This window comes from Lepus europaeus, chromosome 18, assembly GCF_033115175.1.
Source record: "Lepus europaeus isolate LE1 chromosome 18, mLepTim1.pri, whole genome shotgun sequence".
NCBI classification, from domain to species: Eukaryota; Metazoa; Chordata; class Mammalia; order Lagomorpha; family Leporidae; genus Lepus; species Lepus europaeus.
In genome coordinates, this window is record NC_084844.1 from 24,217,336 (window position 1) to 24,230,526 (window position 13,191).

At 53.2% G+C, this 13,191-nt stretch overlaps 1 protein-coding gene across 4 annotated transcripts; it reads left to right on the forward strand.

Annotated features, from left to right (window-relative positions):
• The first annotated feature begins 421 nt into the window (after nucleotides 1-421).
• Nucleotides 422-10,671, forward strand: SNX11 (sorting nexin 11). 4 transcript variants are annotated; one of them, XM_062216522.1, is made up of 8 exons: nucleotides 422-502; nucleotides 2,522-2,581; nucleotides 3,398-3,562; nucleotides 3,996-4,082; nucleotides 4,393-4,493; nucleotides 8,185-8,280; nucleotides 8,384-8,596; nucleotides 9,218-10,671. In XM_062216522.1, exons 1-8 carry the CDS (start codon nucleotides 455-457, stop codon nucleotides 9,468-9,470), a joined length of 1,023 nt encoding a protein of 340 aa, XP_062072506.1. In that variant the 5' UTR covers nucleotides 422-454; the 3' UTR covers nucleotides 9,471-10,671. The 4 variants fall into 4 exon arrangements, with proteins under 4 accessions (XP_062072506.1, XP_062072509.1, XP_062072507.1 ...); XM_062216524.1 differs by having other exon boundaries at nucleotides 479-502; nucleotides 3,508-3,562; XM_062216525.1 differs by lacking the exon at nucleotides 2,522-2,581 and having other exon boundaries at nucleotides 3,508-3,562.
• Nucleotides 10,672-13,191: the final 2,520 nt, after the last annotated feature.

Sequence of the window (13,191 nt, forward strand, 5' to 3'; positions counted from 1 at the left end):
GACCTCGACATATTCAGCTGCTTTCCGCCGCCCCGCCGGCCGCACGCGCCTTCTCTGGGCTTGCTGGCAACTCTCCGGTCCGCTTTTCGCTCTGGCACTCAATCTGAGCTGGACACTCCCTGATGGAGTCCAGCGGGTTCACTGAAGCTCCCGCGCTCCGGGCAGCAGGCCAGCGTCGCGCCTGCCGGGCCCACTCGCGCGCCGAGAACCACGCTCCCTGGCCGCTGACTGCCTGGGCCTGGAGACGGCGGGAGGGACGCGAGCCTGCACTGGACGTCGGGGCCCGTTCCCCGCCGCGCACCCCGCGCTCTCGTCCACCCTCCGACGCCCGGACCGAGCCCGGGAGTCGCCGCCGAGAGCCCGGGCCCGAGGGGCGGGGCGTGCCGGGAGCCGCTTCCCATCGTGCACCGGGGCCCGGCGGCTCACCCGGAAGGAGAAGCCGCGGCTCTGCCGTATGGTGGGCGCTGGCAGTGTCGCCGTGGGGAGCGGGTGCTGCTCTCAGGTGAGGGGGCGTGGGCGCGGCCCTCAGGCGCGGGGGCTCGGGCTGGAGCGTCCGTCGTGGCACCTGAGAGGTGGCCGTGCCTGACATCCCGGAAGGGAGATGAAGGCGAGGGCGCGCCCGAGATCCCAGGAAGCAAACCTGACATTTCAGCTTACTTGTAAAGTATAGCGCATCTTTCCTTCCCCTTCCCCGGCTTCATCCGGAAAGGAGCAGAAAGCTGTGGTGCTCTTCAGTTCCTACTTCGTTAGAGAATGGAGGGGGTGTGGCCGTCGTACAGACAGCTTGGGGGGCATTTACTCAAGCGACTAGGACAAGGCGGTAATGGCAGGTGTTTTACCCAGACACCAGACTCAGGCTAGGTTGTGGTCTTTGTTACTTACCTTCCAAGAGGAGGGAGCAGGTCACCTGCGGGACCGATGGATGGGCCGGGCTGCTGCCTCCGACTCTCACAGAGCTCCATCACGCTGGGAGCTCCCCCCAGCCCCGTGGGCGTTTAGGAAGGAGAGCTTTTTGGGTTGCCTTCTCTCGTCTGGCACCCAGGGCTCAAGAAGGAGTCGGAAGGGATGAGCGTCTCACGGCTCCATCTACTTTCAGCACTTGATTTGCTTTTTACCCTGCCTCCCGACGGGGTTTAAACGGGAGAGAACATGCTAAGCCTTCGATTGCTACCTTGGATTGGCATGACGTTAGAAAACTTTGATGCAGGTCCACCTTTGTCAGCAGCAGCAAACTCCCGGGTTCTCACCTGAGCTGTTGGTGTTGGCGCAGGTGGAGAAAGTTGAAGGAACTTCGGATGTAATTGAAGGGCCCAGGAAATGTAGTTAGCGATTGTTCCTGTAACTGGTGGAGGGGATCGCTCACAGGCTCGTGATTTGCATGACACACAGATGTCCAAGTGAAGAACTTCCTGCTTGTCCTCCGAAGGCAACAGAGCTTTATTTTCTTCTGAGACGTGGTTTCCAGGGGAAGGAGGCCGCTGGAGAATGGAGGCTGCTAGAAATTACTGCTTGGAGTCCAGGTTTTTGTATTTGTCCCAGTGTTACAACAGAAACTTACAACAGAAACTTCTTCAGTGCCTTTGAACCTTAGATTTAAGGATACAGCATTGTCAGGATCCTGGGATTTATTTTTTTTTAAGTCACAGTATAGCTGTTCGTGGTGTCGGCCCCAAAGGAAAGGAGGGCTTGTATGGCGAAGTGCAGGACCCTATACAAATTCCTTTTTGAAATCAGAGATATGACCATTCAGTTATGGTCCTGAATTTGTCAGATTGTTAAAGGCCTGAGTGTGCGTGTGTGTGTGTGTGTGTGTACACTGCACCAGCAGTGTGGGGAACTGTGATTTTCTTGCCATCACCTTTTCCTGGTGTTACTTTTGTGAGAAGACACTTTAGAATAATTCACTCTGCTGTCTATCAAATGCCTGAAAAGAGAAGAAAAAAGACTTTTTTTTTTTTAATCTGAGAAGGTTAATTGTTAACGGCAAGTCAGCTTGCTCTTCTTGGTCACGGCCGTTTGCTCACATCTGGAATATTATCCATGGGTTGTTACGGAATTGGAATTCCCTACTTTCTATTCGGGACCTCTTGGAGGTGGAGACTGTATCAGGTGAACAATCCGACTGTCAGCAAGAATGCTGTCTAAGAAGGCATTGAAGTTGCAAAACCTGGGGTTTGCAGCATGGCGTGGCCCAGTTTTGTCATACACTGTGCAGCTTTGCCTCTGCATACAGTGTTTGTCTGTAGAGAGACCTTCTGGTATATTGGAAAGAATCGGAAAAGCTGTTTGCTCTGCTAATTTCAGGGCATAAATGAGCTCCCCTTCTTTTGAGACGCTAGCCTTGTGTTAGCAAAACATAAAACAGAGGAAACTCATTACACACCCTTCTAATGGTAAGGCAGAACTAATAAGAGAATGTGTTTAAAATTAATTGTGGGACTGTAAGAATGAGTGGGTCTGCGAATGGGCACGGGGCGGGGTGGGGGAGAGGGAGCGCTTAGAGATAGTCTTGTTTTCCCAGGAGCCAGCGGGGATCGTTTGTTGGCAGTACATATTGGCTGAAATCAGTTTTCATTTCAAGGTAAATTGGAAAGGGAAATTAAACCTTATTGTTCCGCTCTTCGGAGAGGAGAAGGGGGTGGCTGCTGTTGGAGTGGTTCTAGGAGTAACAAGATTAGTGCTGTATTTTAACAGAAGGTGACATCATGGGCCCCCTTGGACTTGAGTAACCCTGTGCTGCAACCTTCATGGTCCCCTTGGCGGAGTGGGCGATGTCGCTCTCCATGTAAACTGCCACACTGGGGGACATCAGGAGCTCAGTCTTTAATGAATCTTTACAAAGGAGCGAAACGCATCCTGAGTTGACCTGTGCAGCTGTGGGGCGCTGGGGCAGCGCTACAGACCGGATGGCGTGTCGAGGGAGGAAATCATTACAGCTCTTGGCCCAGGTTCCAGAGAGCGGATTCGATAAGGCAGGGTCACCACTGAGCGGCCCACTCAGGGGCCACCTGAAGCACTCTGGCTCTGTGATTCACCTGGGGAGCTGGACGGCACTTGGCAAAACAGAGAGAGACGCAGGAGCACCGGTGGGGACATGGTTGTCTCCGAGCAGCCGGGAGGGGGCACTGTTAGGCTCCCTCTCAAAGCTGCGTTCTCTCAGTGCCCATTGGACACGCTGCTGTGCCCGCAGCCCTAGAGGCAAAACTTTTATCACTGAGCCTGCCTGCTCTGGCTGCCTGGGACAAAGTCTCCTCAGGCCCCACGGTGCTTTGCATGGAAGTGACCTGGTGAAGGGTCCTGACAGCGGTCTGAGAAGGAAGGCAAATCCCCCAGGGCTCGGCACGCAGCTATTGTGGGGCATTTTTTGTTTGTTTGTTTCCTCTTTACATTTTATAAGAATGAAAAACATTCTCGGGGAGTCCCCAGGAAGACGTCTGCCCAGGCCAAGAGTGCTAAGAATAGAGGCACGCTAACCTTGATTGTCCCGTGTCCTCTGTCCCTCGTCAGATGTGTTCTTCCAATGGGCTTTTCGTGTAAGATGTCGGAGACCCAGGAGCAGGAGGTAAGAGTAGTCTCCAGGAGCAGGTGGGTAGGCGTTGGAGAGGGGCTCGAGGAGGTGGGAGGGCAGAGACAAATCCGTGCTCAGTTACACCCTAGTGGTTCTGGTGAGCTCAGAATAAGCCCAGAGAAGGCTGTCAGTGGCAGAGGTGTGGCTGGGTAATGAGGTTCCATCTTGACTCCTGTCGGTGGTGGGAATGTACTGGACTGTAGGGCTCGCCAGGGCATAGGTTTTGACTCTTGTTTCTTTCTATGTCTATTGCCAGTGCCTAGAAGAGTGCCTGGCACATAGTGAGCGTGCAATAGATACCTGTTGAATTGAATGAATGAATGAACAAAGGGATGAAAGTTGGTGCTGAGTGGGACAGTCTGGCAACCTGCATCACCAAAGCTGCCAAGCCGTACGGCTGAGCTGAAGCGGCGTTTCTTACCCCCAGGAGGTGATCACAGTGCGGGTTCAGGACCCCCGTGTGCAGAATGAGGGCTCCTGGAACTCTTACGTGGATTATAAGATATTCCTTCACGTGAGTGCATCAGGCTTCTGTATTGGGGTCTGCAGCATCCAGGGCTGAGGGTGTATGCCAAGCTGGAGCCTGCTTGTGGGTGTTTCTGGCAAGATGGAGACCGAAGACTTGGGCGAAGGAGGGGGAAGGGAGGAAAGACAGCTAGAGCTGTGCCTGTGGGCTGCTGTTGGGCTTCCTGGTGCCAGGTGCCAGGTGGGGCCTGTGTTGAGGACTGTGGCCTGATGGCTTGGCTCCTCAGTGAGGGTGATGATGGAGGAGCCACGTAAACGTGGTCTTTTCCCACTAAACCCTTTCTGTGTGCTTCTTGTAGACCAACAGCAAGGCCTTCACCGCCAAGACTTCCTGTGTGCGGCGCCGCTACCGTGAGTTTGTGTGGCTGAGGAAGCAGCTACAGAGAAACGCTGGTTTGGTGTAAGTTTACTCTTCCTTCTCAGCTCTGAGACTCATAGAGACTGGGCCAGCCTGAAGCCAAGAGCCTGGAACTCCATCCGGGTCTCCCACTTGGCTGGCAGGGGCCCAAGCATTCGAGCCAACTTCTGCTGCTGTCCCATATGCGGGGCCGGAAGTGGAGCAGCTGGGACTTGAACTGGCACTCATATGGGATGCTGACATAGCAAGTAGCAGCTTAACCCACTGCTCTGTAGTCCTGGCCCTGGAAAATACAATCTTTTTTTTTTTTTTTTTTTTTTTTTAGATTTATTTATTAGAGAGGCAGAGTTACAGACACGTCTTCCATCTGCTGGTTCACTTCCCAAATGACTGCAATGACTAGAGCTGAGTCAGTCCGAAGCCAGGAGCCAGGAACTCCTGGGTCTCCCACATGGGTTGCAGGGGCCTAAGCACTTGGGCTTTCACTTGATCTTAGCCAAAAGGCCGAGAAGCGATTGGGCTATCTTTCACTGCTTTCCCAGGTTATTAGCAGGGAGCTGGATTGAAAGTGGAGCAGCCAGGACTCCAATTAGCACTCATATGGGATGCCAGCACTGCAGGTCGAGGCTTAACCTACCACACCACGGTGCTCATCCTAGGAAATGCATTCTTAAGTCATGTTTTTAAAGCAAATGAAAAAAGTAAAGATAGAGCTCTCATTTCTAATATTTTGATCTAACAAAGCCCTATAAACATCAAAAATATTTTTTCTTTTTTGGGGCAGGCATTTGGTATAGTGGTTAAGATGCCATTTGGGACACCCACTTTCCATATTGGAGCACATGGGTTTGAGTCCTATTTCTGTCCTTATTCCAGCTTCCTGCTAATGTACACCTTGGGAGGCAGCAGATGATGGCTTAAATAGTTGGATCCTTGCTATCTATGTGGGAGACCTGAGTTGAGTTTTTGGCTCTTGGCTTTGGCCTGGCCCAGCCCCTGCTATTGTTGGCATTTGAGGAGTGAACCAATGGATAGACGATCTCTTTCTGCCTTTCAAATAAATACTTTTTTTAAGAAAATAGCAGTGGGTGTTTGGTGTGGTGGATATATGCTGCTAGGGACACTTGTATTTCATGTCAGAGTCCCTAGGTTCAAGTCCTAATTTCACTTCTGGGTCATCCTAGTGCATCCTGGGAGGCAGCAGGTGATAGCTCAAGGGTTTGGGTCCCTGCCCCCATGTAGCAGACTTGATTGAGCTCCTGACTCCTGACTTTGGCCTGGTCCTTTCCTGGCTGTTGTGGGCATTTGGGGAGTGAACCAGCAAATGGAAGACCTTTTCTCTTTCTCTCTCTCCATCTCCCTGCCTTTCTTACTTTTTTTTTTTTTCTTTTAAAGATTTTCTCATTTATTTGAAAGAGTTAGAGGAGGGAGTGACATAGAGAGAGAAATCTTCCATCCACTGGTTCATTCTCCAGATGACTGCAATAGCTGGACCATGCCAAAGTCAGGAGCCAGGAGCTTCTTCCATGTCTCCCACGTGGGTGGCAGGGGCCCAGACACCTGGGCCACCTTTTGCTGATTTTCCCAGGCCATTAGAAGGGAGCTGGATCAGAAATGGAGCAGCTGGGACACCAGCCAGTTCTCATATGGGAGGCTAGCACTGCAAGCGGCGGTTTCACCTGCTATTCTACAACACTGGCCCCTATTTCCCTGCCTTTCAAAACAATAAACCTAACAAACAAAGGCACAAAGGCATTCCAAGTAAATAAAAATGTTTAAAAAAATTTTTTAACGTATCTTAGTCTAGTGCTTAATAAATATACTGCTAGCATTTTAAATGTGCTTATCACTGGTTATGAAAAAATTTTAAGCACTTGAACTTATTTGGTAGGTAATGTTCCTACCCATCTGACATGTGAAAATTGTGATTTTTTTTGTCCCCTTTTAGTACAGAGTTCCTTCTGCAGAGCCATACCGAGAGCCTCAGGCAAGGCTGTTATTCATTGCTCACTCACACTCCTCAGTGAGACCTGGGAGCAGAGACTCTACTGCACGATGGTCACTGAGGGCTCGGTGCTGACGGCAGCCTGGAGGAGCGCCCCAGCCGGCTGGCTGACTTGTGGGACTGATGAGGCCGTAGCCGCGAGGCAGGGCCTCATAAGCTGGTGGAAACTCTGTTGTTTCCTCTGGTAAATCCTGGCTTCTTCAGCCTGGCCTGGCTTTTAAGATGTTGCTCTGTACTTTATAAGAAAGGTTAGGGAGGGCCAGGTGTTGTGGCACAATGGGTTAAGCCACTACTCGGATGCCCACATCCCATATCGGAATGCCTGGGTCAAGTCCCACTTCTGCTTGAGATCCAGCTTCCTGCTAACGCGCCTGGGAAGGCAGCAGGTGATGGCCCAAGGATGTGGGTTCCTGCCACTGTGGTTGTTGTAGGCGCCTGGGGAGTGAACCAGTTAGAGGGAGATTGCCTTCTGTGTTTCTCTCTCTGTCACTTTACCTGTGTGTGTGCGTGCGTGTGTGTGTGCGTGTGTGTGTGTGTGTAAAGTGTATGTTTTGTTTTAAAGAAAGAGATGTTTAGAGTTGGAGGGTGACTTCCAGCGACCCAACCACTTTCCGCCTATGAGCTCCTGGGACTGAAGTAGATAGTTGTAATTGACAAAGAAGTACCAGGATTCTCCATGTTGGAGTTTTTTACCTTTTTGGAGTGATGTCATAGACAATGTCGTATGACAGCATAGGTTTTGATTCAAATACTAACTTTTCTCCTTACTCGCTGTTTGACAATGGGACATTTACTTAACCTCTCTGATCTTCTAAAGCTGGGACACTAATGTGTTTCTCATGGGGTTTTAGGGAGGAGTAAACATAAACATTTACTCAGGGCCTGACGTGGAATGCAGCCAGCCAGAGTTGGGACTAAGGGACCTCCCCCTTAGTAAAAGGTCATTGTATTTTTTTTTTTTTTTTGACAGGCAGAGTGGACAGTGAGAGAGAGAGACAGAGAGAAAGGTCTTCCTTTTGCCGTTGGTTCACCCTCCAATGGCCGCCGCGGTAGCGCGCTGCGGCCGGCGCACCGCGCTGTTCCGATGGCAGGAGCCAGGTGCTTCTCCTGGTCTCCCATGGGGTGCAGGACCCAAGGACTTGGGCCATCCTCCACTGCACTCCCGGGCCACAGCAGAGAGCTGGCCTGGAAGAGGGGCAACCGGGACAGGATCGGTGCCCCGACCGGGACTAGAACCCGGTGTGCCGGTGCCGCAAGGCGGAGGATTAGCCTGTTGAGCCACGGCGCCGGCCAGATCATTGTATTTTTTTTTTTTTGACAGGCAGAGTGGATAGTGAGGGAGAGAGACAGAGAGAAAGGTCTTCCTTTTTGCCGTTGGTTCACCCTCCAGTGGCCGCTGTGACCGGTGCATCGTGCTGATCCGAAGCCAGGAGCCAGGTGCTTTTCCTGGTCTCCCATGCGGGTGCAGGGCCCAAGGACTTGGGCCATCCTCCACTGCCTTCCCGGGCCATAGCAGAGAGCTGGCCTGGAAGAGGGGCAACCGGGATAGAATCCGGCGCCCCAACCGGGACTAGAACCCGGTGTGCCGGCGCCACAAGGCAGAGGATTAGCCTGTTAAGCCATGGCGCCGGCCAAAGGTCATTGTATTGATTGGGCCTCTTCAATCAGGGGCTGGAGTGACTGTTTTGGGTGTTAGACTTATCCTGGGTCCTACATGTGACTCCACAGGCCTGTACCTGAACTTCCTGGGAAGTCAACCTTCTTTGGCAGCTCAGATGAGTTCATTGAGAAGCGACGCCAAGGTCTGCAGCACTTCCTCGAAAAGTGAGTGGACCTGCCAGCCTGGCACTGGCTCTGCACATACAAGCTAGCAGCCCTGCAGGAGCTGGGGCAGCCCCTCAGGTGACGCTCTGTGTCGTGCTCCCAGGGTCCTGCAGAGTGTGGTCCTCCTGTCAGACAGCCAGTTGCACCTCTTCCTGCAAAGCCAGCTCTCGGTGCCCGAGATAGAAGCCTGCGTCCAAGGTCGGAGCTCGGTGACGGTTTCTGAAGCCATTCTGCGCTATGCTATGTCAAACTGTGGCTGGGCCCAAGAAGAGAGGCAGAGCTCTTCTCACCTGGCGACAGGAGACCAGCCCAAGAGGTAACTGAAACACTCTTTGATGCACCTGTAGCCGGTACCGTGGGGCATCCACGTAGGGAAGGTAACATCACAGCATCGGCAGCCTTCCCGACGTGGGTCTGTGTTCACCCATCGTGTGGTTGTAGGGACTCCTGTTGAAACGTGTGAAGAAAGACAAGGCAGGCTGGGCAGGCTCTCTAACGTGTTCTGTTCTTTACCCTCCCCTTTTTTGACATAAAAATCATACACCATAAAACTTATTTAGGAGACAAATCAGTAGTTTTTAGTATATTCAGAGTTGGTCAGCTGTCAGTCACTACAGTCAATTTTAAAGTATTTTCATTGCCCTAAAAGAACCCTGTATTCCTGAGTAGTCACTGCCCTTTCCTCCCGAATCCCCAGCCCCTGGCAGCCACGAGTGCCTTCTGGGTCTGTGCATTGGCCAGTTCTAGAAAATTCACAGAGTCACGCAGTGTGTGGTCTTTTATGGCTGGCTCCTTTCCCTTAGCGTGTTTTCAAAGGTTATCCACCAAGTAGTGTGCGTCTGTCGGTACTCATTTCCCCTTGCGGACGAGCAGCCTCCCATCTTCGTGGCTGGTGGTTGTTTATCTGGTCTCACCCTCTCCTTCCCCTCTCTTCCAGTTGCTGCTTTCTTCCAAGATCGGGCAGGAGGAGCTCCCCGTCGCCGCCCAGTGAGGAAGAGGACCGCCTAGCAGGGTGGGCTCCCGCCGTGGACTCCGAGGCCCCATCCTTGGAAGGCGCCAGCGTCGCTGCGCTGTCCTCACCGTCCTGCTGTGGTTCGGCGAGACGGGCTGACAGAGCCTCCGGTCCCGTGGGAGGGGACTGCGCTGTGCCTTTGGACCCTGGTCAGTTAGAAACACTTCGGGAAAAATGAGCTCTGAGCTCTAGACTTCGGCCCGTGGTGGGCAGAGAAGATGCAGGCCAGGTCAGGGGGAGGTCGAGCTGCTTAGTGGCTCGCAGTCAGCCCTGCACAGGTTGGCTACACAGAGGTGGGGGCGACTGCTCCCCGCGCCTCTTCCTTAGGAATCAACACCATGCAGGTGTTTGTAAGTGCGGCACATGGCCCTGGGGCTGTTGGTTTTAAACAGAGCCCATATCCACTCTCGGGGAGCTCAGTTTCTTTGGGTGTTTGTGTCTGTGCCTAGGAACACTGTCGCAGGTAGCTGGTTGTGGGGACTGGGAAGTGGCAGATCCTAAGCCACCGTCCTGAGTATTGTTCCAGTAGGACCGCTCCCTTTTTGGCCTCCCGTCTTGGCCTGCTTCTGTTTTCCTGCAGCCCTGGGGCGCTTTGTTTCTGGGAGGCTGGCTGCCTGCCCACCTCCTTGCCCGGCCGGCGTGGCCCATGGTTACCCTCCCATCTCCTTGCTGTGCCGCTGCCGAACGGACCTGGTGCTGCGGCTCCTGTTGCTGGGGTTTCCGGCATACCCCAGGACCTCAGCCTGGCAGAGTGGGGCCTGAGAGCCGAGCGACAGCTCGTGGCCATCCATGGAGAGGGGGTGGTTGGCCACAGCTGGCAGGAAAGAAGCAGCCAGTGGGCTTGGTTTTGAGAAAGGCTGTCCCGGGCTGTCCCTTGTCCTCTGGTTGTACAGCGGAGCCGGGGCTATCTTTTCTGAAGGGTGAGAGTGGGCTCCTTTTTTAATTCCTTTGCTTCTCCTTTAGTTAACAGCTCCCTGCCCCAGGGAGCCCATGGCCACAGTGGTCCTCTGCCGTGGCCGTGGCCGTGTGCTCAGTCTCATGGGGTGCAAGGGCTTTGTTTCTGCCTGGAAGAGGAGTTCTGGAGACGCGAGGCTAGGAAGCACATTGCTGCCTCCACGCGACAACGAGGAGGCCTTCTGCCCTCTGCTGCTATCCCTCCTGTGCAGAGAGCCAGCGCTGGTAGGAGCCGTGGGCACCCTGCATGGCTCTGCTTCCAGCCGTGTGTGAGCCGCTTCGCCCGCTCGCCGCTGCCCGCCACCTCGGCCGTCCCACCTCGTCCGTGGACTCTTCTGCTACCATCCTGTGCGCGGGAGGGCCGGTCGTGGTGTTCAGTTCAGAGTTGAGGGGCTCTGGCCCGAAATAAAACGCAAGCATTAAAGACTGTCGTTGCAGTGTGTGTCTAACAAGCTGTAGCCGAGGAGGAGGGAGTGAGGGCTGGCGCTAGCTACGTCCATAAATCAGGAATTTATCAGTGTGGAAGTAATGGTTGAGAACCGCGCGCTGCGGCTCTCCTGCGTTCCGTGTGTGGCTGCAGTTCGCCACCGGAGGAAGTATTGTCTTCCAGAGAGCCGGGCTGCAGCTCCGTGCACGGTGCTGGGCATGAACCTTGTTAGGTGTAATTTACCTGATGCTGCTTCCACCCTCGCAGCCTGTCTGAGGTGCCAGGTGCTGAAAGAGAAATAAAGTTTGTCAACAGGCAGATGCGAAGCCCTGGCTGGGATCCATCCCTCTTCCTGCCTGCCTCCCCTGGGTCTCTCCTTCATATGAGGCAGCAGAGCAAGGCGAGGACGGAAACCTACAGAGGCAAATCCAAAATGTCAAAAGAAGTTCATTTAAGAGGGGAAAAAACTCCATACACAACCCTCACAAAAACCCGACAGATGCTAAGCTAATGGCATCCGCTCTGCCGATTGGTGGGGATGGCTCATGAATATTAATGAGTCCAATACTCCAAATGGTGCAGCTGTGAACCCAGCTGTGCCTGAAGCTCTCTGATCTCGAAACTTCCAGACAGGAGCCGGAGGTGGTCTGTGTCAATTCCCTACTCAGCCAAAAAAACAGCAAGCTGGTTGGCCGCCTTCCGCGCGCGCCTTCCCGACCCGGGGTTGGTGCTCAGCAGCCAGGTCTGCCAGCAGACCGGGCTGCTGGGACAGCAGGAGCCGTTCAAAGACATGCATGTGATTCTCTGACTCCCAGCTTTTTAAATGAGCCATTAGCAGTGCATCCAACAGCACCTCGGTTAATCTGAGGCCAGGCACCAGCCCCCCTCACTCTTGCTGAGCTGGGTGGAGGTGGTGGGAGACGCCGTCTAATTTAGCCCTGGAGTTACCAGAAAAATAGCAAAGATGGCTTTTCCTGTCCACCCAGACAGTGTCGTGTCCCCCTCCTAGGTTTTCTCCTCCCTGTGGGTGCTCAGGTGTGGCCACCATGGCTGGGTTGAAGGACAAGGTGCTAGTTGTGGGGAGTAGCACGCTGAGCCACGTTTTAGAGTGGGAACATTTATTTTTTTCCCTTTGGGATTTAGGTTTTGTGTTTGTTTGTTTTTTGTTTTTTTGACAGGCAGAGTTAGGCAGTGAGAGAGAGAGAAAGGTCTTCCTTCCGTTGGTTCACTCCCAAAATGGCCGCTAAAGCTGGTGTGCTGCAGGGATCTGAAGCCAGGAGCCAGGTGCTTCTCCTGGTCTCCCATGGGGTGCAGGGCCCAAGCACTTGGGCCATCCTCCACTGCCCTCCCGGGCCACAGCAGAGAGCTGGACTGGAAGAGGGGCAACCGGGACTAGAACTGGGTGCTGGCACCGCAGGTGGAGGATTAGCCTAGTAAGCCATGGCACCAGCGGGATTTAGGTTTGAGGAAGGTTCTGGGCCTGGTTCTGTTGCTTTTCTTCTGACCGCTGCCTTCATGGCCTGAGTCTGGTCAGCTCCTGTTACTGAGGATCAGTGACCCCAGGCTTGTGGATGGTGTTTTATTTGGAAGAAGGAGTGTGTGTGTGTGTGTGTGTGTGATAGAAACAGTAAGCTTCATGTCTGTCATGTTTTGTATGTGACCTCAGCGCCCATAGGGAGGGGGAAGGCAGGAAACTGAGCTGGGGGCAATTTCTAAAAAGTATGGTTTTAGATGGCGATAGAGTATATTCATATGCAAGGTGCTTTCAAAGCTCTGTGAAACAAGTTGATCTTTTTCAAAAACTTCTTTATAAAAAGTTAAGCCCTTGGGACCTGTGCGGTGGTGTAGCAGGTGAAGTTGCTGCCTGCTGTGCCAGCATCCCATATGGACGCTGATTCATTTGAGACCCGGCTGCTCCACTCCGATCCAGCTCTCTGCTGTGGCCTGAGAAAGCAATGGAAGATGGCCCACGTCCTTCATCCTCGTGGGAGACCGGGAAGAGGCTTTTGGCTTCTGGTTTCAGATCAGCCCAGCTCCAGCCGTTGCAGCCATTTGGGGAGTGAACCAGCGTATGAAAGACTTCTCTGTAACTCTGCCTTTCAAATAAATAAGTCTTAAAGAAAAAAAAAAAAAAGTCCACAGTTACCATCCCAGGGGAAAGAAATCCCCTGCAGAGCTTCAAGGCATTGTCCTCAGCAATCAGATCTCATTCCCGAAGTCCTGAGCGTTCTGGCTGCCGAGGCCTTTGATCTGCACTGAGTCCTGGTGCCTGGCTGCTCCCTGGTAGCTTTGCTTGGGAGGTGACCGTGACTTTAACACTCTGGGCATTAAGTTAGCTTCATGCTGGTAAGCTTGTTTCTTTATTTCAGCTCTTGCTGAATGCTTTTTTGTTTCCTTGAATTAAAAAAAAATTATTTGCGGGAGCTCCCATCTGTTGGGTCCTCTCCACTGCCCACAACATCCAGGGCTGGGCCTGGGTGGAGCTGGGAACACAATCCACGTGTCCCACCTGGGTGAC

Excerpts from the sequence above, each read along its gene's own strand:
- SNX11 (XM_062216522.1), top strand. The coding sequence starts at position 455 with ATGGTGGGCGCTGGCAGTGTCGCCGTGGGGAGCGGGTGCTGCTCTCAG. Across the intron at positions 503-2,521 it reads GGAGCGGGTGCTGCTCTCAG|GAGCCAGCGGGGATCGTTTG; the intron begins GTGAGGGGGCGT and ends TTGTTTTCCCAG. Across the intron at positions 8,597-9,217 it reads ACAGGAGACCAGCCCAAGAG|TTGCTGCTTTCTTCCAAGAT; the intron begins GTAACTGAAACA and ends CCTCTCTTCCAG.